The following is a 24,723-nucleotide window of genomic DNA, read 5'->3' as shown; positions in this document are numbered from 1 at the left end:
GGTCTTTCTATGATTTTTCACTTGGATGTCCTATCAGCCTCTTAAAGTGTTCCAATTCCTCGTCTCTCTAAACCTGGTCTATCAGCTGCCTTCCTATCTCAGCCCTGTTCTTGCAGACAACCCCCCCCACCATGAACTTGGCCGTCATCTGCGATTCCTCTTTCTCTCACACCCACAGCCCCCCACCACAGCAAATCCAGGGGCTCCACTGCAGCCAGAACCGCTCTTTCTCACCTCCACTGTGTCCTCCTCTCCCCTTTTTCCTCCCCGCCCCGGCGTGATCAGACCCTGCCACAGCCCGGGTCTCATTCACAATCACGGCCCTCCCCTCCAGCTTTGCCCACCGCCCTCTGCTGATACCTTGGTCTCCATCCCAGGGCTCCAGCCACACGGGGCCTCCTTGTGGTTCCAACGCGCCAGGCACACTCCCACTCGGGGCCTTTGCCTAGCTGTCCCCTCGATGCTCTTCTTCCAGCGTCCAAGGGGCTGTGCTCCCACTTCCTTCCCTGGCTACCCCCGCCCGTCAGCCCCCTTACCTGGCTTCCTTTTTCTGCAAGGCTCTGGTCACCGTCTGGCGCTTGACCTCTGCGCACTGCAGCCCCCTCTCAGCCAGTCTCATAGACTCTCACCCCCTCCAGCTTTGCTCTCCCAGCCGCTTGCCGGGACCCCCGCCCTGGAACTGACCCTCAGTTTCCTGGCGGTGCCTCAGCACCTGCCCAGTTCAAGCGCCCGCACCCGCTGGGGATGGCCCGGCCCCTGCCGCCAAATACCCAAGGAGTGGAGGGGCTGTCTGCGAATGACACCCTAACCGTCGGCACCCCCTTAGCAGAGAGCGGAGAAGCAAGGCGGAGGGAGGAAAGAGCGTCCCGGGCGGTGGGCACTGCACGGATAGGTGGAGAGGTTCTGGAGGCTGCAGCAGGCTCCTTGGGCGCAGGTGGGGCGGGGGGCGGAGGGCGGAGGGAGGAGAGGGACACCTTCTGGGCTCTGGCCTGCGCCACGCGGAAGTGCAGTCGCCAAGGCGGCGAGGGTCCGGGGGCGGTGCCGAGGGGGCGGGACTGCGGGGTGGGGCTCCACGGCAGCCCCGGATTGGGCGGGGCTTGGGCTGCAGACCCCGCTCTGCCCCGCCCCGGCGCAGGCGCAGGGAGGGCTTCGCCGTCGGTTCCCAAGGCAACTGGTTTCGACAGTTCGAGCCCAGCGCGTGTCTGGAGGCCTCCTGGCGCCCGCCCACCAGCCGGCATGTGCGCCGCCGAGATGGACCGTCACGTTGCTCAGCGATACCTGCTCAAGCGGCGGCTCGGGAACGGGGTGAGCTCGGGGAGGCGCCCGGGCGTCCGCCGGACCAGGCCACCTGCAGGGAGTGGACAGGGCCAGTCGGAGGACTGAGGCCTTCCACTCTGCCAGGGACTCCTGGGCTTGGGTCCTGCCTCCCCCAGGAGCTGGAGGTGTGGCCTGTTCCCAGGGAACTTGTCACCTGGCTCTGGGAGACAGGTGACAGCCAGGACCCCTAAGGCTTCAGTTCGGACCCTGGTGCCCCATCCACCCACCGTCCCCACCCACCACCCCCGGCTCCCGGGCTGCCTCTCCCGTGCCCACAGAATGCTCTAGGGAGACCGGGCACACGTCATCCAGTCGCTGAGGGGGAAGGGCAGATCCCAGGCTCTGCCCAAGAAGGGCTCTGCCCACTCCATTTACTATCCCAGTAAATGGAGTGGGCAGAGTGGAGGCCAGAACCTTGTGTGAGCCCATGTGCATTTGTGATTGTGGTTGTGTGAGCATGTGGGACTGTGTGAGAGTGTATGCGTGAAGGTGTGTCACTGGGTGTGTGCAAGTGTGTGATGAGGGAGGGGAGAAAAGAAAGTTGCAGACAGTGCAAGCAGCCGTGCAAAGGCCCTGAGGCAAGGACCTGCTGGGCTGTTGGGAAACAGCAGAGTTGAGGTAACTGGATAGGAGTTCTGGGGGGACAGTCTTATCAGGTGGGGCTTTGGGGAACTGCAAGGACTTTGGCTCTTACTGTGAGTGACACGGGGAGGGTAGCAGCCATTGGTACCACTTTACAAGGCTCACCCTGCCCACTCTGTTGAGGATGAACAGTGGGAGTGGGTGAGAGAGAGTAGTTAAGAGGTCAGTGTAGTGATACAGGCTGGAGGTGCGAGAGGCTCAGACCAGGGCGGGGGCAGCAGAGATGGTAGAAAGTCTTCGGATTCTGATGAATCCTGAAGGTGGAACCAACAGGATTTGCTGACAGGCTGGATGGGGTATACGAGAGAGGGCTCAGGGTGACTGAAAGGATGAAAGGCTGTCGGAGAAGGGACAGGCTTCAGATCCTGCCCAGGAGCTCCCTCCCATCTGTGACCTCATATCCTCCTGGGGCCTCCCCAGATGCTCTCTGGCCTCCAACCCCCCTTTGTTCCTATCAGCCTCCTCTGGAGGCCTGCAGCTTCGGGGGCCTCGCCCCTCACCCCGGAACCAGAGCAGGAAGGAGGAGGCTCATGCCTGCAGGGGGCGGTCTGGCGGGCAGGGGATGGCCCTGTGCCCAGCAGGCTGACCGCCCTCCTCCCCAGGCCTACGGCATCGTGTGGAAGGCGGTGGGTCAGAGGACTGGCGAGGTCGTGGCCATCAAGAAAATCTTTGATGCCTTCAAGGATAAGACGGATGCCCAAGTAAGTGAGTAGGAAAGCGGTGTGGGAAAGGATGAGGCAGGGTTGTGGGGTGGGCCCCCTGCTGCCTTATGTCTGGAAGGCACAACTTGAAGCCCAATCACAGCAGGTTTCTGGCATTTCTCAGAGCACCGCCCCCTGAGACCTCATGGTCCAGCGGGTGTGCAGGTGGCGAGCATCAGTCCCTTCACATCCTCTCCAGACACGGGCTTCCTTCTTGCTCTGCACCCACACTCACGTTTCTGTCTCCTTCCAGAGGACGTTCCGGGAAATCATGCTGCTCCAGGTGAGTGACCAAGGCCGTCTGCCTGCTTCTCCAGGTGTAGTCTCTCCAAATAAGGGGAAGTCTGGCCCCTTGACCCCCAGGGCACAGCCCCCGCTCTCTCCCCAGGAATTTGGGGACCATCCCAACATCGTCCACCTCCTGGATGTGATCTGGGCAGAGAATGACAGGGACATTTACCTGCTGTTTGAGTCTATGGGTGAGTGAGGCCTCCCTCAGACCCCAGCCCCACCTTTGTCCTGGCCCAGGATCCTGCCACCCACATCCCAGTGGCCTGGCTCCCTCTGTACGTTCCTTTGCTGCTTGGGTCCCTGCAGTAGCCAGTGCACTCAGCTTGGGCAATGTCCCTGTGGAGCTGGAGAGTGTCAGCCCCCAAGGCCTGGTGGCAAGTATCTTGAACCCTGTCTATGAGTCTTCTGCTTTGTCCACTGTTTGCAGCTACATTTTCTTTTCTTTTTTTAATTTAAAAAATTTTTATTCATTTATTTAACTTCTGGCCGCATCGGGTCTTTGCTGCTGCATGCGGGCTTTCTCTAGTTGCGGCAAGCGGGGGCTACCCTTTGTTGCGGTGCGCAGGCTTCTCATCGCGGTGGCTTCTCTTGTTGCAGAGCACGGGCTCTAGGCGTGCGGGCTTCAGTAGTTGTGGCACACAGGCTCAGTAGTTGTGGCTCGTGGGCTCTAGAGCGCTGGCTCAGTAGTTGTGGCGCACGGGCTTAGTTGCTCCGCGGCATGTGGGATCCTCCCGGACCAGGGCTCGAACCCGTGTCCCCTGCATTGGCAGGTGGATTCTTAACCACTGCACCACCAGGGAAGCCCTGCATTTTCTTTTTTCTACTCATTTGGTAAAGCAAAGGCAACATGAAATAAAGTATAAAAATAATTCCACAAACTTTTATTGCTGTGCCAACAAAGACAGTGGGCAAGCTTGAGAAGCCATCGGGGGCTCCTGGGCAGTGCACGCATCCAGGACACGGCTCTGAGGTTGGCCAGTGGGACCTGGGGTCTGTGGGCATTGGGCAGGCTGAGGCGCCCCCATGAGGGCTCAAAGTGGGCCAGACTGGCCCGCTCTACCCAGGCCCACCAGACTGACCTGCACACACCCCCAGACACCGACCTGAATGCCGTCATCTGCAAGGGCACATTGCTAAAGGACACCCACAAGTGCTACATCTTCTACCAGCTCCTGCGGGCCACCAAGTTCATTCATTCAGGACGAGTTATCCACCGGGACCAGAAGGTGCCGCCCAAGCCCTGTCCACTGAGCTCCACGGCCCGCACCCCTACTCCAGGGTCCTCAAGCCGCCACCCATGTCAGCCCTCAGCCCACCTCTTTTCCCCAGCCATCCAACGTTCTCCTGGACGCCAGCTGTTTGGTGAAGCTCTGTGACTTTGGCCTCGCCCACTCCCTCAGCGGCCTCCCTGAGGGGCCCGAGGGCCATGCCCTGATGGAGTACGTGGCCACGCGATGGTACCGGGCTCTGGAGGTGTTGCTGTCCTCGAGCTGGTAACGGTGACCTACCCCCACCCCGCCGCCACCTCCCCCTGCAAGTCCCCCTGTGCTCTCCTGCCCCGCCAGGGCCCTTGGGCCTTCTTATGCCCCCAGTGTCCGAGACCCCCCAGAAGCACCTCCTCCCACCCCCACCTCTGCCTCTGGGGCTCCCCCCACAGCTCCACCCCCCCCCCCTGCCCCAGGTACACCCCCGGGGTGGACATGTGGAGTCTGGGCTGCATCCTGGGGGAGATGCTAGCGGGGCGGCCCTTGTTCCCCGGCGCCTCCACGCTCCACCAGCTGGAGCTGATTCTGGAGGCCATCCCACCACCCTCCAAGGAGGGTGAGCATGTGTGCGGGGGTCCGCCGGGCACCAGGGACACTGAGGGTCAGAGCACACAGCTGTGGGAGGGACAGCACCTGCCAGACCAGGACTGAGAATGCAGGACAGCCGGGAGGGGATGGGGGTGGGAACGTGAAGGTGGAGGGACGGGGAGCGTCCGGAAGCCTTGGGAAGAACGGAAAGGGCAGGCCCTGCCGAGGGTGGGCCCAGAGGGGAGCTGCTGGGGGCTTCGGGGAGCAACTGGACAGAGTCCACCAGGGCCACAGGGTCCACGAGGGTCAAAGGGTGCTCATGAAGGGTCCATCCGGGTCAGGACAAGGGCACTAGCTCTGCGGAGGGGTGACAGGGGCGACCCACACTGTGCTGGAAGCCAGACAGGGATGTTGGCAAAGAGGTGGAGGGAGGCGGCTGGGGGGGGGGGCGCGCCGCAGGGGTCCTTCCTTCTCCCTGGGGGAGGGGGACGAAGGACAGCGTTGGAGGAGCCCTGTCCTCTCCCCGGGTTTCTGCGCTGATGGAGAAGGCAAGGGGCTCCCCTGTGGAGGTGGGAGCACAGGGTATGGGGGACGCGTGTGCACGTGTGAGCGTGCAGCCTACGGAGGGTGCAGGAGTGTGTAAGGACTGGCGCACGTGTGGGTGTGCTTATGCACGAGTGGCGGCGCACGACCCGGTATTCGGGGTTTGAGCCCTGCCAGAGAGCCGAGGCCTTGCAGAGAGGAGGTGGCTCAACGGGTCAGAAGCGGTGGCCGGCGACCCCCCTGAGCTGCCCTGCCTTCTGCGCCCACTCCCAGACCTCCTGGCTCTCGGCTCCGGCTCCGGCGCCTCGGCTGTGCAGCGCCTGGGGTCCCGGTGAGTGCGGGGGCTTCGGAACCGGCCCCAGCGCCCTTCCCGCAACCTTCAGGCTCCCCAGCCCAGAAACTGTTGGTCAGGCTAAAAACGAGGAGGCCCCAGTGTGGGCGCAGCTCGCCCTGGGCCGGCGGCAGGAGCTGCACCGGGCCTTGGAGAGGAGGGGACCTGAAGGGAAGCAGGGGTCTGGCGAACCTGCCCGCTGCCTGAGGGTGGTGCTTGGGAGGGAGCACGGAGCAGGAAGGGGGGGGGGGACCCTGGAGCGGCGGATAGGCCGGCTGCCCACAGGCCGGGGCAGACACTGGACGCCCTCCTGCCGCCCGACACCCCCGCAGAGGCCCTGGACCTCCGCAAGCGACTCCTGGTGTTTGCCCCCCCCGACAAGCGGCTCAGCGCGGCCCAGGCCCGGCAGCACCCCTACGTGCAGAGGTAGGGGAGGCCCGGCGGCCGGGCAGGGGTTGCCGTGGGCCGGAGAGGTCGCAGGGGCTCGCCCGCCGGCAGCCCAGGTCTCACCGCCCCAGCACCCGCCTCGCCGGCCCCCCGCAGTTTCCACTGCCCGGCCCGGGAGTGCGCCCTGGAGGCGGACGTGCGGCCCCCGGTGCACGAAGGAGCCCAGGTCTCGGCCACCGAGTATCGCAGCCGCCTCTATCAGGTGCTCCGGCCCGCGACCCCCATCATCCCCCGTGCACGCACCCTCGAAGCCTCCCCTGCCCCAGCGACCCCCATCCCCCTGACGCCCACCCCGCGCACCTCCGAGCGCCCCCTCGCCTCTCCCAGATGATCCTGGAGCGCAGGGGTAACGGCCGCGTCCCGAGGGAGACGGGCCTGGGCGGCGTCCCCCCGCCCCCGGCGGCCCCGCTGAAACCCAGAGCCGCGGCCAAGCTGCCCTCGGGCTCGCCTGCGCGGAAGCCCGGACGCCGGCCTCGAAGTAACCCCGGTCACGGCCCCGCGCACGGTGTGTGGTCTGGCGGCCGCCCGCGTGGAGCTGCTGGGGTCCCTGCTGTGTGGGACCACCAACCGTCAGCAGCGCGGGACCCGTAACTCCGGGACTTGATCTTCCGACCCCACAGATGTCCCCGGCGGAGCCAAGGACCCTCCCAGGCAGAGCTCGGCCCCCCTGCACCAGCCTCCGCCCCCAGGAGGTCTTGCGAGAGGGAAAGGGCCCCGCTGGGCGACGGCAGGGCTCCCCTCGGCATCCTGCTGGGTAGGTCGTGGGAAGGGGGGCACGGGAGGACCCCTCCCGCAGATCCTTCGCGACGGTGCCAGTGATCCTGCGACACGCCCCTTCCCAGGTGAAGCCCAGCGGGAGGGGGGCGGCGCCCTCCTTGACCTCGCAGGCCGCCGCCCAGGTGGCCGTCCAGGCCTTGATCCGGAGTGACCGGAACCCGGGCCGTGGTGGCAACGCGGCCGGCACGCGACCGGTGAGCCCGCGCCCCTCCCGCCCTCCCCTCCCTTCCACCTTCCTTCCCCCTCCCCCGTCCGCTTCCCTCGCCTCAGGGCGCTCCCTCCACGCCTCCTACGACGATCCTCGTCTGCTTGCAGGTTCCTACCCGGCCTCCCCGGGAGGCCCGGCCCGGCCGGAGGATGTTCAGCGCCTCGGCCTCGCAGGGGGCCAGGGGGCCGCGCGGGCCGCGCTCGGGGGCTACTCCCAAGCCTACGGGACCGTCTGCCACTCGGCGCTGGGCTGCCTGCCTCTGCTCCCCGGACCCTGCGCCTGAGCCGCCCTACGGGTCTTCAACCGGCCATCCCCGGAGCCCAGCCTCGTGCCCCTCCCCCAGTCCCTGGATTGCCCCTCCTCCAGGCCGCCCTCCCCCCCACCCCGCCCGAGACCCCAGTGCTCTCCACCCACCTTTTCCCCAACCCGCCCTCTCCTGGCCACGTTTGGGTTCTGGAGCTTGTCCAGGCCTCCAGGGGAGTAGATGAGGCTCGCACTCCAGCCTCAATCACCTTCTCCGATAAAGTATGGTCTGTGCCAGCCTGCCTACCCAACTCTCCTCCTCGGCTTCCTGCAGCCCACCCCTTTCCGAGGACAGAGCCCTTGAGAAGCCTTGTGGGCACCGTATGCTGTCACCCTGGGCTCCTGTCTGGTCACCTTTGTCCCCAGCAGGCCTGCCTGGTGCTTGAGCACGTCAGATCCCAGCTGGGGCTGCTGCAGGCTGTGCCCAGGGTGGTCCTGGCAGGAGAGGGTCTTGTGCAGTGCATCTGTTGCCTGGGTGCAAGCTACCGTGTGACCACATTTGTGGCCTTGAGCCAGAGCGGGAAAAGGGACAAGATGGGGCAGCGGCCCTGACTGTAGTTGTCAGCGAGCCCAGCCCGTGCCCCAGCAATACAGTGACTGGCACCCAGTTTGTCTCCAGGCCTTGGTTGGGGGAGGGGGAGAACAGCTGGAAATGTCTTGCGGGGCTCAAGGCTCCCTCCTCTGGTCATCACCAGGCAAAGGGCCTGGTGTGAGCCCAGGCCGGGGGGGGGGGGGGGGGGGGGGGTGTGGGGGGGGGGCGGTGCGCGGCAAGGAGGTGGGAGGGGCCCAGCGGGCGCTGAGGTGTCTCCTGGTCCCATGCATGCCTCACACCGCATCTGACCCTGGGCAGCGGTCAGGACACAGGGAGGCCGCTTCTCGGCTGCCTGGCAGGAGGAGCCCACAGCCTCAGGGTTTCAGCCTGTGCGGGGAAGCCAGGAGCAGGAAGCTCTGCCCTACTGTAAAAGACACGGGCTGCTGAGGAGGAAGGGCGAGGCTTGGGCAAGGAGAGCTGGGCAGAGGGTGGACCCAGACCTGGCAGCTACAAGAGAGATTCAAAGGCAGAGAGAACAGGGCTTGGGGGAAGGCCAAGGATGGGGCCACCACAGTTGTGGCTTGGAGGTGAGCTATTCACGAGATGGGGACTGCCCAAGGGGCAGTTGTCTGCATTTCTAGAGCCTGAGGCATAGCCCCAAGTGATAAACAAGGGGGACAAATGAGACTGTAGGATGAGTGCCACTGCCCAGAAAGGGGCAGGGGGCCCAAGAAGTCCAGCCCTGAGTGCAGAGGCAGTGCTGCTGGGACTGGAGCGCTAGGGAGGCCCAAACAACTGGGCAAGTGGCTGCTTGGCACCCAGGCCAGCGGAAGCCCCAGGTCAACGGGAGCTTCGAGACGAGGCTGGGAAGTGTCTGCTGGGCTAGGCAACCAGGGGCTGTGCCTACACAGAGGGCCAGGTGGCGGCGAGGATGGGCAGTAGGCAGCTAAGTGTGGCAGTGAAGTGAGGCCTGCACAGGAAGGGGCTGAGAGGTGGAAGGGGTCTGTGTTGGTTAGAAGATGCGGGTAGAGGTATGGCAGTATAGAGGGGGAGGGGTCTTTAGTACACTCCACAGGGAGGGGTGGTGGTGTCCAGAGGGAATCTGAGAAGTTCATAAGGCTAAAGTTGGCAATATATAACTGGGTGATTGTACACATATAATTATATACATACACACACACACACACACACACACACACACACATATTTGGGAACATGCTGGAATATTTTGTGCATTGTTTTATTATTAACACCAAAATGTGCAGAATCACATTTAAGGAGATGTCTTATTGAGCACGATGTGGAGGATGCAGACGGGAGGCTCTGAAGGCCTCTGGCCTCTCCCTGGGCAGAACCTCCACTTCCTGCGAGGGCCTCCCTCAGCGATAGGCCCGGCCAGGTCTGCTGAGAACAGCTGTGCACCAGGCCAGGTAAAACCAAACTCGTCAACAAGCATGTCAAGGCCCAGAAATGCTCCAGCTTGTCCGGCTCCCCAGTGACCTTTCCCATTCGAACCAAAGTCTCTGCTGTGGTTCCTGGGTGGTGGCTTTGGTAACTGGACTGTGAGCCGCCAGGGAGTAGGTGTCCCCCTACCCCACCTCCCCTCCCTTTTCCAGCTGCTCAGTCAGAACTGCTGCCTCATTCAGCAGTCTTGTTCCTTAAATCCTTTCCCAGCCAGAGCAATTGGGGTTCCTTATACTTAAAAAAAAAAAAAAAAAACTATTTAAAAAGAAATAGCGCAAACACTAATTTAACAGTACTAGCACCTACTGTGGGAGGCTTTCTAAGCATTTGGTGCCCAAACGTGTCATTCCAGATCTACTGTCCGGAGGTAAAAAAAAGATACAAGAAAGCTAAGTGGGGAACCTTGGACAGATTTTTGGGGGGTTGGTGACAAAGGTGGAAAGAATGCAGAACAAGGTGGAGTTGGGGTCTGCTGGGCACCTGCAGGGCAAGGACCACTCCCACCTCACGGGGCACGGAGACCCCTCGGAGCGGTGGGCTGGGGCTCAGGTGCCACTGCGCCTTGTCCTCTGCCCTCACAGAACAAGAGCTCCACATCCAGCCCCTTTCTGCGGCGCGGCTGGGGATGGCACCTGTGAACACGCGTCTGCCAGGGACCTTTGTGAGGGTAGCACCCACCTGACTACTGTGCCGCAAAGCCTGGCGCGCTCGCTCCTCGCCAGCGCCCTGTGGGAGCAGCACCACGGTCCTCGACAGGGCAGCCCCTCAGGGGCCCCCTCCCCACGCTGAAGGGATGGGCCGCCAGGAAAGGTGCCGGGAGGGTGGAGAGGGGCAGGGCAGGAAGTGAACCCGGCGACCTAGGATGCAGGTGGGGAGGACAGGTCCTGAGAAGGTGGGAGGCCTTGAGAGAGGATGGGGCTGCCAGGCACAGAGGAGAGGCCGCAGCACAGCCAGAAGGCTATGAGCAGAGGGGACCCCTGAGACACAGACACCCTGAGACACAAGGACCCCAGAGAACGGGGGACTGAGGCACAGAGGAGGGCCCCCTGAAAGATGGGGGACTGAGGCACAGAGAGATGGGTCCCTGAGGTGATCCAAAGGGGACCTGAAGCCCAAAGAAATGGTGGAGTCAGATGCAGAAGAAGGGCGGGTGGCGCTGAGGGTCCAGAGACTGAGGTGTGAGAAGAGCGGGAACTGGGGAAGTAGGGCAGGGGGCAGCTAGGGGCTGGAGCCCCTAGGCAGGAGAGACCAAGGGGCAAGAGGCAGGGAGGACCACCAGGTGAGCCTCAAGTGGAGCCAAGCTCTGGCTGTGCTCAGCCAGGTTCCGAAGGCTTTGGCTGAGGACCAGGTGTTCTGCCTGACCGTGATGCCGGCACCCCGACCCGGGCTGGTGGGCCAGGAGACTCACTTCTTGCTTTTGAACGTACCCAGGAGCTTGGGCATGAACTTGCCCACCTTGCTGTCCCTGGTGTCCTCTGCCGGGCCCTCCCCGGCCCCCGGGCCCCCGGGCTCCTCCTTTTTGCAGAAGACCTCGAAGCGGCTGTAGACGCGCTTCTCTTTGCGCATGCTCTCCATGCGGCGCAGCAGTCGGTCGCGCTCCTCCGCGCTGGCTGGCAGCGCGCGGTTCAGCCGGCCTTGGGTCTCCAGGCTGTCTGAGAGGATGATGGCAGAACATTTGTTCTTCTCGGACATGTCAGGGGCCAGGCCGCCGGCAGCTGGTGGGTGGCCCAGCTCAGGGCTGCTCTGGGTCAGGGTCGGCGCGGGGACTCCGCGATGCTTCTGGCAGTGGGCGCTGATCTGCTCCAGAATGGCTTTCGTATCATCCCGCAGGTTGCTGCTGTACAAGGCATTGGCCGTGGCCGAGGCCACGCGCGCCTGCGGGCCCCGCTCATCTCCTGTGGCAGCCTCGGTGCTGTCAGCCCGGCTTGGCGATGGCCGCCGGGGGCTCTCAGGTTGCCCGTTCTCCTGTGGCACCGGGAAGCTGCCCTCATCCTCTGCGCGCCGCTCACCCTTGGGGCTTAGCAGCTGCCGCAGCCGCGCAGAGCCCTTGCGTAGGATCTCCATGGGACCACCAGGCGCCTCCTCCGTGGGCCCGGTCTTTGGAGACTCCCCGGAGAAGGGGAGGGTGAGGCTGCCCATGCGCTCCGGCACAGGGGGCCCCGGGGGCCCCGGGCTCCCCCTGCGCTCAGGGCAGGCGGAAGCGGGACTTCCCTTCTGCTCGGTGAATCCCGTGGTGGGCCTGTCTCTGCGGCCGGGAAGCCCTGCCGTGGGACTTCCCTTCCGCTCGGGGTAAGCTGAGGTGGGGTTCCCTTTTGGCTCAGAGTGGGGCGTCTGGTGCGCCCCGGGCCGCTCGGGTGGGGGGCTGTCCCGCCCTCGCGGGGAGGCGGAGCGGCCCCGGGCGGAGGGGAGGCGGGAGGGCAGCGGCTCAGCGCCGCCGCTGCTCCCGCCCAGTGTGTCCAGCAGCTGCGTGGCGGAGAGAGCGGCGGCTCCCGGCTGCCGCTCCGCCTCCTGGTGCAGCTGCTGCGCGAAGGAGTCGCGCAGGTCTAGCAGGCAGCTTTCGAGGCTGCGGCGCTCGCTGCCACCGCCCCCAGGGGCCGACACCTCCTCCCGCCACGCCTGGGACAGGACAGCCTTGCTGTGGCTGGCGACCGTGACTGCTGCCCCCACGCCGCCGGCGTCTCGAGTCGGGCCCTTGTATTTCTCCAGGAGCTCGGCCACCTTGGTGGAGACAGCAGAGCGCACGGCCTCGCCACCGGACGCCGGCATCTCGCTCGCCACCTGATCCTTGGGCGGCAGCTGCCCCTTCTCCGTGGTGGCCGCAGCGGCTCCGCCCGTGCCCTCCGCCTGGGACGCGCTGAAGATGAGCGAGGAGCGCAGCCGCGAGCTGCGCTGGATCAACGGGTTCGGGCGCAAGCGGAAAGAGTCCTGCTTGGCCAGGCCTGCCTCCAGGCCCTCGGGCTCGGGGCCGTCGCCACCACCGCTGCCGGAGCTCGGGAAAGACGCGGGCGCACGGAAGCTCGAGGTCAGCAGGTCCCCGGCGGCCACCCGGCCCCCAGAAACCAACACGTCGTCTTCATAGGCCTCGGCCTCCATGGGTGCGGGCAGGCCCTCGTCGCCAGCGTCCTCACCGTGACAGCCGCTCAGGTAGGAGGCGAGGCGCCAGTGCCGCAGTCCCGCCCGCCCCTCGGGCCGGCCTCTGCGCTCGGGCTCTGGCTTGGGCACAGTCTCTGGGCCTAGCCTCGTCACCGCTTGGCAAGGGAAGCGCTGGCCCAGGTTGGGGCGTGGGGCCCCGGCCGGTTCCAGAGCGCGGGGCCCGGGCCCGAGGGCAGGGTCCGAGCCATGGCGCACCTCCCGTGAGGCACTGGATGGCACGTAGTCCAGCCGCTGGTGTCCGTCCGGGCCGAGCTCCGGAAAGCGCTGCCCGGCGCCCGGCGCGAAGTCGTCATGGTCCGCGAAGCCAGGGCGTCCGGCGCGCAGCTTCTCGAACAGGCCCTGTGGGCGCGCCGGTGCAAGCTGCGGATCCCACTGGTAGCGCTGCTGGTAGAGCTGGTCGCGGTGGAAGTGGCTGGTCTGCAAGCGGAAGTCATCGCCGTGGCTGAGGAACGTCTGCCGCGACACCTGTCGCGCAGCGGCGAAATTCTCCACGGCTCCCGCGCCGTCGGCAGCCGCGTAGCTGTGCCTTTTGAAGGCCTCCATCTCTGGGTGCCGCGCCTGAAAGAAGCCCCGCGGGCCCAAGAGCTCCCCGCCTGGTCCGGCCTCGGCGTCCAGATGCCGCGACAGTGGCCACAGCCCCGCGTGCGGCTCCAGGGCGCCCCCTGGCATCCGCGGTGACTCCTCTCGACGGAGGGCCGACAGGAAGTGGCGGTCGGGGTCGAGGAATGAGGGGAAGCCCAGGCCTTCTTCCCGAGGCGGTGGGAACAGGAGGTGGGCTCGTTTGGGTAAGGAGAAAGGGGTCGACGCCCCGGTCACGTGGCCACCCATGAGGGGCCCAGCCCCCGCGTATGGAGCCAGGGCGTAGGCGTCCATGCGGGCTAGCGCCCCGGCGGAGGGTACCAGCGGCTCGGACTGTGCGAAGAGGATGCGGAATTCCTCATCGAAGCTGGAGACCAGCTCGCCCTGGAACACGTGTGCCAGGCTCCGGTGGATCTTCTCGAAGGACCACATAAAGCTGGGAGTAGGGTGGGGCCAGTCAGAGGGAGGGGGCGTGACCAGTCAGGGGAAAGGGCGGGGCCAGGGTTAGGGGGAAGGAAGGGGCGGGGCCGAGTAATGACCCAGGCCCGGCAGGACCGGGTGGAGCTGTGTCAGGGGCTCCAGGAGGAGGACTTCTGGAGAGGAGGCCCTTTAATGGGGAGGTGCTGGGGCTGGGTGGGGGGGGGGGGGCAACGGGGCTGGGCGCACCTGTAGCTCCCACTCATCACCACGGCACAATCCACTAGGAGGAACTTCTCCTTCACGTGGCCCTTGAAGGACTTCCCAGTACGGCAGTAGTAGGTGGGGCCCGCCACAGTGCGCACGCGTAGGAACTGGGGCAGGAGAGGCGTTACGTCTCTGAAGAGGGATTTTACCCTTCCCTCCCAGCCATCCCCTCCCCGCCCTCCGGTCACTCACGTCCACGTGGTGCAGGTTGATGTGGCACTTGTCGGCCATGTCCAGGAAGTGCTGTGCGTTCATCTCATCTAGGAGGATGTAGACCGGGACGCGGCGCGCAGCGGCCTCCAGCACTTCACTGAGAAGGTCCACGTCGGTGAACATGTCCATCACCACGGCCACCACCTGCGCGGGGTTGAATCAGGGACGGAGGACAGACCCCTCCGCGGTCCCCACCATTCTCTAGCCATACCTCCACGCCTCCGCCCCCAGGGCAGGTTGTCTCTGGATGTCAACAATGGCCACTAGCCCATCCCAGGGGAGAGTGGGGTCCTGTCATGGAATGGGGGTCAGAAAGAAGGGGGCTGTCAGAGGGGATATGGGGCTGCTGGTCTGCTAGGTGGCCCATGATGGAGCCTGAGGCAGGCACAGGGCCTGCAGCTTATTAGGGGCGGGCTGTCCTTCAGCTAGGGGTGCGTGTTCAGCCCAGGGCAGAGAGCCCTGATGGCGCAGGGGGCAAGGCAGATGAGGCCCCCAAAACCCCCCTGCCTTACAGACGGCTGAGCTCCCAGGATCCCAGGGCAGGTATCGGGGCTGAGCCCCAGGCTCCATTTCTGCCCCTGGGAGAGGGTTCCCACGGGGGGGACGGGGGGGCAGTGGGCAGAGGCAGGGGTCTTTAGCGTCTGAACCTGCTGCCTTAGGGTCCATGGTTTAACAGGCTCCCATTGCTATTTGCCAACTGTTTGGGGTGCTGAGGGCACAGGGGTAAGAAGCCATCAGCTAAGTCAAGGGCAGAACTAGAGAGAATTCTCTGAACAGTAAAGCCAGGCAAGGAGGAACCCCAACCACCCCAGAGCCCCTGAGTTTCTGGGCACTGGCCATGACCCTGGGCAAGCAAACCTGTGCAGTCTGCAGCTTGCGATAATCAAACCCCTGATGAGCCGGCAAGTCTGCCAGGGAGCCCTCATTGCAGCGTGAAGCCTGGAGAGGCCTGGCCAGCCAGCCCTGGCCCCACCCTTGCCCCCTAAGCTGGGCATGCTATTTCTCCTTCACCCTCACACTCCTACTCATGCTTCAAGGTCCAGCTCAGGCTGCCCTTCCCCACTGCCCGCTGAGCCTGACAGCACACCTGCTGGGCAGAGCGGATCATCCTTCGAGCCTCATCCTTGATGCAGGGGCTGTCAGGTGGCGGCGGCTGCACCAGTGTGGTAACCTCAGTGCCCTGGAAGCCGAAGGTCAGGGGCCAGCCCAGGTCGAGTTCAGGCACTGCCTGGTCTGAGTTCACAGGCCAGTAGGTGCCCGAGGAGCCATCGAAGTCCATGTTGGGAGGGCTGCCTTCGGGGGGCTCGAGGGCAACGTGCTGCGGGGCCCGCAGGTGGCGGCTCACGTGCTCCAGCTCCTCAGGGCACAGGAAGGCAGGTGCTCCCTCGGACGCTAGGAAGCGGCTATAGGCCTCTGGCCCGCCCTCAGCCAGTGCGTCCACTGCCAGGCGGTAATATTCTTTGTAGTGGGGTGGCAGGTACCCGGGTGCCAGGGGGTTATCCCCCTGCGAGGAGCTCTGGGAGCGACGGGCCATGTCGGGGCCAGGGAGCTGGGGGAAGAGCAGGGAGACGCGTTACAGGGGCAGGGGCTCTGGGCCCCCCCCCACACACACACGTGGATACGCATCATAGAAGGGGCTGTCAGTGACCTTGCGTGGGCTGTGGAGTTCAGCCCGTGCCTGGAGGTCTTCCAGGGCACCCCCAGAACCTAGCATGCCCCCTAGCTGGGGGAACATCAGAAGAACGCCCCGACACAGGCATCCCAGCTGTCTCTCGTCGCTCTGGCTGTACTGGCCACGCCCCTGCTTTTACCAGGAGCCAGGGAGCATCTGGTGCCCCAGCTTCCTGCCAGGGGCTCTGGCTCCACACAAACCCCACTCAGGTCACTTTATGGCCTCTGTGGACCCCTTCCTCCATTAAAAACAAGAAACCAGTAATGATATTTTATGATAGTTGGAATAAAGAAAATATAATCCAGCCTTTACTGTTAAATTTACTTTTTTCTTCTGATTTTATGACCTGAATGCATTTTCGTGGCCCCTGGCACTGTGAGTGCTGGACAAGCTGGGCCGCTGCCTGTGTGTCTCTGCCCCCCGTGCCGGGGGAACCTGGGCTGCGCCCTGTGCCTCCCAGGCCTGCTACCTCCACTGTACAATGCAAGTCAGAGAGAAACAAATACTGTATGATATCACTTGTATGTAGAACCTGAAAGAAATACAACAAACTAGTGAATATAATAAAAAAGAAGCAGACTCAGATGTGGGGGAGGGGGAGGTACAAAGTATTGGGTGTAAGATGGGCCCAAGGATGCCTCGTACAACAGGGGGAATAGAGCCAATATTTTGTAGTAACTGTAAATGGAGTGTAACCTTTAAAAATTGTATTAAAACATTTTTTTTTCAATGCAGCTGTCAGGGTTGACCTGATAGCACACCTGGCCCAGGACACAGAGCTTGTCCTGGGACGCAGCGTTAAGCCCCATCCACAGACCCTGGCCACTCCTGCACCTGCCCTACAGGGTCACACACTCTGAGCCCCACAATCCACTTGCTGACCTCTCAGCCCTCCGAACCCTGACCCCTGCTCTCTGCCCCTGTCCACCATCCCATCTCAGACACCTCCCTGGGCCACACCCCAGGCACCAGCCCTCCCCGAGGCCTGTAATCCTGGCAGGAGCTTAGAGGCCTGTCCCTGCCAAGCCCGGCCCTGTGTGGCAGCAGCAACCTTTCCAAGTTTCTGGTCACTGCCGGGCTCCCTGCCGCACCCCGAGGAAGTCAGAGCCCTTTGCTGTGGCCACTGGGCTCGTCCTGGGCTCCAAAGGTGCCTTTCCACCTTCACCGCTCACCTCAACTTCACATCAGCCACGCCCCACTGGCTCCACTCCAGCCCACCTGCCTCCAAAGGGCCTGCATGGGGGCCTGGCCTGGGTAAAAGCGGTCATTGGTCCTGGAAGGCCAGGTGCGCGTCTTTATTTGGCTCCCAGGGCCCATCTCCCCAGGATCCCTGAACTACCCGGATGCTCCTCCCCCTGGCCCGGAAGGAGGGTCCGCGGGAAGCCGATCCTGCCTAGCCTGTGGCTCCCTGAACGTCGGTCCTGGCTGGGGAGGCGGTTCTGCCAGACAACCCAGAGTGCCCCCCGCCCCCCCGCGCCCTGCAGGTGCCGCTGGACAAAGCTGACTGGATGGGGTCCATAGCCCGCCGGAAACTGTTGCCTGATAAAGTTGGGGGGTCAGGATGACCTGGGGAACCTCTCCTGCCTGCCTTCCCTGGGAGGTGACAGGCTACTGAATGTGACATGGAGGTGGGGATGGGGCGTACCCGTGTGTCATTCAGTCACACCTGGCGGAGATGCTACTTGGTCTGACTGAGGAAAAGCTGCTCTGCCATGCCTTAGAGGGGGCACCGTCCCCTGACTGTATCTGGTTACATACGGCCTCACTGTACCAGGACCAGACTGCGGCTGCGCACACGCAGGTATCAGGTGTGGGCCTGTTTGTACTAGGTTTTCACCCTGTACCTGATGACACTTTTTCGGGGGGGGGGGTGTCTCACACTGTCTTTTTTTAAAATTTAATTTTTATTGGAGTATAGTTGCTTTACTATGTTGTGTTAGCTTCTACTGCACAGCAAAATGAACCAGCCACACGTATACGTACATCCACTCCATTTAGGACACTACAGTGCGTTAGGCAGTGCTCCCTGCGCTATAGATATGTTCCCATCAGTTTTCTATTTTATACATAGCATCAGTAGTATATATGTGTCAATCCCAAACTCCCAGTTCCTCCCACCCACCCCCCACACTGCGGGGGACCCCCATATCTGACAGCAGGGTGTGTGTGTGATCTCCAACTGTATGTGACTAGCGGGGGAGGCGCTATCCCGCTGACAGCCTTTGAGGGTGCCGCTTCCCAAGCCGGGGAGACCTGCTAGAAGGGAGGTCATCCCCTCCTACTTCACTGGGGAAGGGAATCAATACGAACTGCCCAGGCTGCATGCAGTGGGGGGGACAGGGGATCCCAGGGTGGGCAAGGAACCTTCTCATCCGACAGGACTGGTCAGGAAGGGGCGCCCGTCGTGAGTGAGCCCGCCAGGTGGCCCTGCCCTGGCCCACACAGCTATACCCATGATCCCGAAGACTTTATTCCTTTGCCTGTTTCCTTTCATGGGTCTGCACACACCTGAACTGTGGACCGGGCAGTGGCCACTCCCAGCCAGCTGTGGAGAAGCCAGCAGCGTGCCTCCCCTCACATTTGCCTACCAAATGCCTGCCCTAAGGGAGGGAGGGGCGCTTATCCCACCCAGGCCGATGACTCAGCAGGAATCCCGCGCTTTGGCAGCTGACCTCTGACCTCTGACACAGCGTCAAAGCCTCCAGGCACGGCCCTCAGGGCTCTAGTGGGCTCCCTTACCAGGGGCCTCCACCGGAAGTCTTTCCCACAGGGCAGGCCTGGGGTTTCATCCGGAGGGAAGGATCTGGGGCGAGCGCACAAGGTGAACGGACCCTGCGCCACGGAGACAGAGGCATTAGGCTGAGGGGAGGAGGATGGGGGTGAGATCCCGGCAGGGGAGGCTCATGGTCTGGAAGTGGGTGAGCGGCAGTTTTCCGGTGCACACTGCAGGGCCAAAGGGGGTTACTGAACCCCAGGGAGTTAGGCTGACTGGGCCGGGTGTCCCATCCACCCACCCCAGTCCAGGGACTTGGGCGCCAGGGAATCGGGGCCTTCCGCTCTCCCCTGCACCCTACGGTGTGAACCAGACTGAGCCCTGGCCACTCGGGCCACCCACAGGCCATGGCGGCCTAGAAGGGGCGCCCCAGGGAAGGGTCCAGACCAGGCCCGGCAGCCTCTCCAGACTCCAGCTAGGCCGCGAGGGCGGGAGCAAGTCGGGCCAGCCGGGGCTGGCTCGACCCGGGCCCGGCGCCTCTTCCCCGCTCGGCTCCTCCTGGGCCGGCGTCGAGCGAGGGCGCCCGCGTCCACACCGGCACACGCGGCCGCGGCGCCCCCTCGTCCCCAGCTCGGGCAGACCCCGCCCGACCCCCGTGCACGCGGCAGCGCTTGCGCTCCCACCGCCCCGCTCTGGGTTGCGAGGACCCGACCCAGGTGCGGGCCGGCGGGCCGCCCAGGTGAGGCCGCGCGGGGGGGCGCCGGTGGCGCCGACCCCGCCCCACCCTGCCGGCCCGGCCGCGGCCTCCCCCTCCCGCGCGCCCCGCCCGGCTGGAGCCCGGGGAGGGGGCCCTACCTGGCCAGGTGCGCGGGGTCTCGGGACAAGGGCAGCAGGAGCCGACCGCCGCCCAGCGGCCTCGCGGTCCGGTCGGTCCGGCAGCCACTCCCTGCCGCGGTCCGCCCGCCGCGCGGCCTGATTCACGCTCCCGCCCCCGCCCCGCCCGCCGTCCCTGCTGTCTGCCTGCCCGGGCAGCACCTGGGGGCGGAGCGGCCCCACCCGCGGCGCGCCCGCATTCCTCCGCCGGCCGCCCGCCCGCCGCCGCCCCCGGGACCCCCGCCCGCGCCCCGGCTCCCCCGGACCCCCGCCCGCGCCCCGGACCTGGCCGTGCCCCCCGGCGGCGCACCCCGGCACCCCGGCCCGCTACCCCCGGAGACCGCTAAGGCCCCGACTTCCAGGGCCCCGCGCCCCCAGGCGCCCATCTGTTCGCCGAAGGCTTAAGGTCCCTGAGCCCGACCCCTGAACCCTCGCCCCGGAAGTCAGGGTGACTCGGAAGTTCCGGCTCAGTCGCTAGGAAACGGGCCAGCCCCACGCGGGGGGCGGTGCTTCTGGCCTCGCCTACTGGCTGCGGAAGGCAGGTGAAGCAGGTGAGACGGTGGAGGCGGCGCCGAGCCCCGGGCAGGGCAGGGCCTGGGGACCTGTGAGCACAGGGGCCCCGCACCATACCCGGACGTCCCCCACCCCGACGCCCGCGCAGACACGCCCCCATACTCGGATGCCCATAAGTACCTGGGACCCGCCCCGGGCACACAGGGACCCTGACCGCAGATCCCCGACCTCACACACGTATAGGAAAAGCACTGCACCCAAGGGACCTTCCTTCCCACACGTGTGGACACCACCCCACACCAGTCCCCTCCCAGACCAATCCCGGCACCGAGCCCCCTCCACATAATTGGACCCCACTGGCACGCCCACGCTCATGCGTAACAGACACTGACTGCAGGGGTCCTCTGCACACACCTGTGGGCAGGGGACTCCACAGGCACACAGTGACCTGCACACACAAGGGATGCCACACGCACACTGAGCGCCCACATACATAGGACCCCCCCGTGCACATAGAACCCTGCATCCATACAGGACCCTACAAGCACACCAAGTCCTGCGCCTGCCATCCTCGGGCACATGCCCGTTTCCACACACACAGGACGCTCTGCATGCACGGGGTTCCCTCATGCACTGACCCCCACAGAACCCTGCAACATACAGGACACTACATGAGCACTGAGAGTCCTTCACGAACCGGGGACCCTGCATTACCGACCCCCACACAGACGTGGGACCCTGCAAGCACTCTGAGCCCCACATGCTCCTTCCGTGTGCATGTGTGCACACACATGCACAGAGACACACGGAAGCCCTCAGCTGCCCCTAGGTGCCTCGGTCCCCCCAGCGTCCCCCACAAACACTTCAGATCCCTACTCAGAACCCACCGCCTGGGGCTGGCCTCCCGAGGAAATGAATTCTGGGGTCAACTGAGTGGACTAGGGAGAGGGGTGTTGCTTCCAGGCCCTGACAACACCACCTGCTGAGGCCAAGACGAGAGAGGGTTGGGCATGCCCGGTGTGGGCGGGGGGCGGGGGGGGGGTGTTTGTCAGTGTCTGGCGGCGGTGCTGGGGACAGTGGGGGCATGGAGGCTTCAGCAAGGCAGGGTTGGCTCAGGCTTGTGCTTAGGATGAAGCTGGTCCAGCTGGCAGCCCAGTAGTTTGGAGCAGGGAGATGGGTACCCGACATCGACCCTGGGGTGAGGATGGGTGAGCCAGGGTGGAGGGGCCAGGGGAATGAGGGCAAGGGGGACAAGCTGTGGCCAGATGTTCTTGCCAGGCATTCCCACTCAGGCCGCTGGGCACACACACCCCAAGAACCAGGGGCAGGCGGGTGGGCCAGGAAGCCGGCAGGAAGCTGTGTTGTCGGGGTGATCCTGTGTTCCCCAGTTCGGCACCTGCTGTCCGTCCACACAGGTCCAAGCCAGTGTGTGATGCTGGCCCTACAGCCGCTGCCACTCTGACCACACCCTCCCTGACCTTTCCTACTCACCCCCAGGAGAAGGAGCAGTAAGAAGCGGGGACCCAAAGCTGCGTCAGGGAAGTGGCAGACGTCCCTCCACAGAGCCAAGCCAAGAGCCGCTGCTGGTGAGTGTGAGCCCTCTGACGCCCGATCTGCTCACACTCTGACTTGTGACACACGCTATGCAGCCACCCAGGGACAGTCCTTCCGGGAAGACCTTTCTCTCTGAGAATGGCCTTCAGGGGATCTCTGAGTCAGGCTTGAGTGTGGTAGACTGAGAATTCAGAGCTCAGATGTCCATTCCAGACCCTGACCCTGAGTCTTGTACCCCTGGGGCTGGGACTGGGGTTGGGGTCCCGGGGACAGTGTTCAGAGGAACGTGGCTTTAGGACACATGGAGATGGGAAGCAGGCCCGTGTGGACTGAATATAGGTTCTGAAACAGGGCAGGGCTTGAGTTCATGTTGGGAATTCTCAGACTAAGCATGTGGTCCACTCTGACCCTCTGCTCCACCTAGGCTATCCTGTGCTTTTTCTTGTCTGCTGCCGCTCCCTCAGGCCATCCTTTCTTTAGCCACTTCCAGGCTGAAACGTGACAGCTTGTCCTTGGCCTCCTGGTCCTGCTATGGGCCAGGAAGGGCATCTCGTCCCATGTCCACTCCTACCTATTGTTACTCTTCTTCTCTGAGTCCCATTTCTTCTCCGTCACGACACTCATCTGAGTTCTTTGCTAAGCTGCCAGCACCTTCCAGGCTGCGGCTCCAGGTCCTCCCAGCGCCCAGGCCTGTACTGGGGTCTGTGCTTGCTAAGAGAGCCCCACACCCTGTTGCTCTGCTGCAGCCCCTCTGCTTGGAGTGGGCCTGGACCCCAGAGGCCTCCCAGATCCCAAGATCTGGAGGGAGGGTGGCGACTGCTCTTCACACCAAGCCAGATTAGCCCCTAGCTCCCCAAAATAGCCCCAGCCGCATCTGAGGCGGCAGCTGTCCAGGAACGAGGATGACAGGCTCAGGCGCCACGTGCGGCTTCCGCCATCTCAAGCCCTAGGAACAGGCTCTGCAGTAGACAGGAGGCCCGGCCGGTGGGCCAGGAAACTGTGTCGGGGAGGGAGGGGGGATGACGGACCTCAGTTCTGCTACCTGCTGACTGTCCACCTGGGCCCTGGACCCAGCCCTCACCCCACACATTCCGAGCACTGTGCTGGGTAGCTCCCGCCCCGGCCCACCTGGCCAGGGTGCCTGGGTTCTCTGCAGAGACACCTCTGCCTCAGTTTCCCTAAACAAGCTCCCTCCTTGGGCTCCCTCTACCTGTCAAGCATCGGGCCAGCCCGAGAGGGCTTCCTGTGCAGCGGTCTTTGCCATGCCCTGTGTGGTGGGCACCAGCCTCACTGCGCAGACGTGAAAGCGGGCCCACAGGTGTGCCGCGGTACACATCCACCGGGCTGCGGCCTCCTGGAGCCCTGCAGGACCTGTAGGTGGCTCGCAGGGTCACCACGCCCCTGGGGCTTGTCCGGAGCCTCCCGCACCTTCACACCCCCTCCAGGCCTTACCCGGTCCTGGGTCCGAAGCGCCTCAAGGCCCTCGCTCCGCAGTTGCTCCAAGGCCATGGCCAGCTCCAGCCCCTCCACTTGCACCCAGGCCTGCTCCTCCCGGAGCTGCTGCGGCCACAGCTGCATCTGCAGCTGGACCCGCCGCCGCCGGTCCTCCAGCAGCAGCTGCTCCTGGGCCAGGCACAGCTGGACCTCGCGGAGCCTCAGCGGCTCGGGGCCCCAGCCCGGCATGAGGCCGCCCGCCCCGCAGCCTTCCACGTCCGCAGCGGGGACCGGCACCAGCTCGGACCCCAGAGCGGTGGCCTTCTCCGGCCTCTTGGCTACCTGTGGCCGCTCTGGTCTGGCCACTCTGGTGTGTCCCTGGGGAGCCAGCTTGCTGCCGGTCACGTGCCCCTCAGGGGCCACCCCTGCCTCGTCCCGAGGGCCCCTTGGGGCAGGGGGCGGTGGCTTGGCCTCAGGGCCCTGCTGGCCCGTGGTCTTCTGTGCCCTGCCCGTCCTCCTGGCCCGGGGTTTGCGAGCTCGACTTCGTCTGCCAGACATGGCCCTGATCTGGCGCCTGTGTTACCAGGTGTCTGCTCCCCAGGGGCCCAGGCTCATCGGCTGGCTGGCCTCGATCAGGCGGGCTCAGAGGGCATCCCTGGGAGGCCACGAAGGTGGGCCCTCTGCTCCTGCAGCCCCTCGTGTCTGCCCTTCCCCTTGGCTGGTGCCCACAGCGCCGAGGCTCTGGCCTGGGATCTGCCTGTGGGCCTCACAGCCCCACTCTGCACGCAGGCTGGGCCACGCCAGACAGTTTATAGGGACTCGGCGTCGCGGTGGCTCACCCGGCGTGAAGGCTGACTGATGGGCTGACACAGCGCAGGACTGTATGGGCACGGGCCTCTTTGGCCAGACTGGGAGGGAGACTGAGAGAAACTGGAGGAGGTGACTCTCGGCAGCCAGACCGCCGGCTGTGTGTAGCGACGAGTCTGGTCTTGCCCTGGGCGGGCACCAGTGCCCCACCACCCCTGTCCCACCCCGTCCACCCCCGGTCGCAGGAAACTCCAACTGCAGCCCACAGGGCTAGGAGCCGCCTCCCCAGCCTCACTGGCCATCCAGACAAGACGCTCACCAGCCACAGACAATCCTAACCCAACTACCACAGGAGCCCCTGGCCCAGCCCACGCTGAGCACCTCAGCCCCCAGCCAGCGTGCTTGGAGGAGCCTGGGGCGCCCAAGCTTGTCTGGGGCATTCTGTGGCGTTGATGGACCCACTCGCCCCCTCGTGGTGGACTCCTGCTGGGGGCCAGGCTGCGCCGGGGGCTGGTGGAAGAAACTGGACCCTGAAAGGCCCAGGTGGCATTTTGTGGACTGAGATGGGGGGGTAGGAAGAGCCGGCCTGCCCTGAGGTGGGGCAGGGCTCTTGGGGACGCCCTGGTTGGGGGGTCCGGCTGCTCAGCCCGCAGGGGCCCAAGGAGACCCCACCCGGCCAGCCTTGGGAGCCCTGGGGACGCAAGTGGGGGAGGAGGGGCAGGGCCAGCCTGAGTGCTGGTGCCCCCCACCTCCCGCTTCCTGGTGGGAGGGAGGCTTGGGACCGACTCCTCCCCAGCATTTCCCCAGCCCGGGGCCCGGGGCCACTGACTCACACCCACGCCCAGGGCCCCATCCCAGCCAGCTCTGTCACACTGGCTCGACTGGTTTGCCTGGCCCAGCCCTGCCTGCTGCACCCCCTCCCGCTCAGCCCTTTCCCCAGAGGCTTGGCGGGGAGGTCGACAGCCAGCATCCCCGGGGAGCAGGGTGGGTGCCCCGCAAGGGAGTGGCACGGGGGGGGGCAGTGTTAGGGGTGGGGTAGGGCGGGCAGAGGGTTCGCCCACCGGAGGCCTCTCCACACCTCGGCTCGCGAGCCTGGGCTTCGGGCCCCAGGTGCCGGGCGGTCCTGCCCGCGGGCGCTCGCGGGCGCCCCCTGCGGCGCCCCGCGGAGGCCGTGTTTGC

At 64.8% G+C, this 24,723-nt stretch overlaps 2 protein-coding genes across 7 annotated transcripts; one reads left to right on the top strand and one right to left on the bottom strand.

The window, feature by feature from the left end:
- The first annotated feature begins 1,146 nt into the window (after positions 1 to 1,146).
- MAPK15 (mitogen-activated protein kinase 15) lies at positions 1,147 to 7,411 on the top strand. The gene is given in 15 exon segments (XM_059902084.1): positions 1,147 to 1,305; positions 2,562 to 2,660; positions 2,914 to 2,943; positions 3,049 to 3,139; positions 4,047 to 4,177; positions 4,281 to 4,444; positions 4,633 to 4,772; positions 5,561 to 5,618; positions 5,904 to 6,044; positions 6,162 to 6,267; positions 6,393 to 6,570; positions 6,686 to 6,819; positions 6,908 to 7,036; positions 7,158 to 7,224; positions 7,227 to 7,411. Coding segments are annotated over 15 exon segments (1,644 nt in total). The 5' UTR covers positions 1,147 to 1,236; the 3' UTR covers positions 7,334 to 7,411.
- Positions 7,412 to 9,109: 1,698 nt separating this feature from the next.
- On the bottom strand, positions 9,110 to 22,777 carry FAM83H (family with sequence similarity 83 member H). 6 transcript variants are annotated; one of them, XM_059901206.1, is made up of 5 exons: positions 22,756 to 22,777; positions 15,066 to 15,527; positions 13,958 to 14,122; positions 13,748 to 13,872; positions 9,110 to 13,517 (listed from the first exon to the last, which is right to left on the bottom strand). In XM_059901206.1, exons 2-5 carry the CDS (start codon positions 15,510 to 15,512, stop codon positions 10,754 to 10,756), a joined length of 3,501 nt encoding a protein of 1,166 aa, XP_059757189.1. In that variant the 5' UTR covers positions 15,513 to 15,527; positions 22,756 to 22,777; the 3' UTR covers positions 9,110 to 10,753. The 6 variants fall into 6 exon arrangements, with proteins under 6 accessions (XP_059757189.1, XP_059757192.1, XP_059757194.1 ...); XM_059901209.1 differs by lacking the exon at positions 22,756 to 22,777 and adding an exon at positions 19,522 to 19,656; XM_059901211.1 differs by lacking the exon at positions 22,756 to 22,777 and adding an exon at positions 19,547 to 19,656.
- Between the last annotated feature and the right edge of the window lie 1,946 nt (positions 22,778 to 24,723).

The sequence above is a fragment of the Balaenoptera ricei genome, chromosome 17, assembly GCF_028023285.1.
Source record: "Balaenoptera ricei isolate mBalRic1 chromosome 17, mBalRic1.hap2, whole genome shotgun sequence".
NCBI classification, from domain to species: domain Eukaryota; kingdom Metazoa; phylum Chordata; class Mammalia; order Artiodactyla; family Balaenopteridae; genus Balaenoptera; species Balaenoptera ricei.
This window is presented reverse-complemented; position numbering and strand designations above follow the sequence as displayed.

Excerpts from the sequence above, each read along its gene's own strand:
- FAM83H (XM_059901206.1), bottom strand. The coding sequence starts at position 15,512 with ATGGCCCGTCGCTCCCAGAGCTCCTCGCAGGGGGATAACCCCCTGGCA. Across the intron at positions 14,123-15,065 it reads TGATCCGCTCTGCCCAGCAG|GTGGTGGCCGTGGTGATGGA; the intron begins GTGTGCTGTCAG and ends AACCCCGCGCAG. Across the intron at positions 13,518-13,747 it reads GTGATGAGTGGGAGCTACAG|CTTTATGTGGTCCTTCGAGA; the intron begins GTGCGCCCAGCC and ends CCCTACTCCCAG.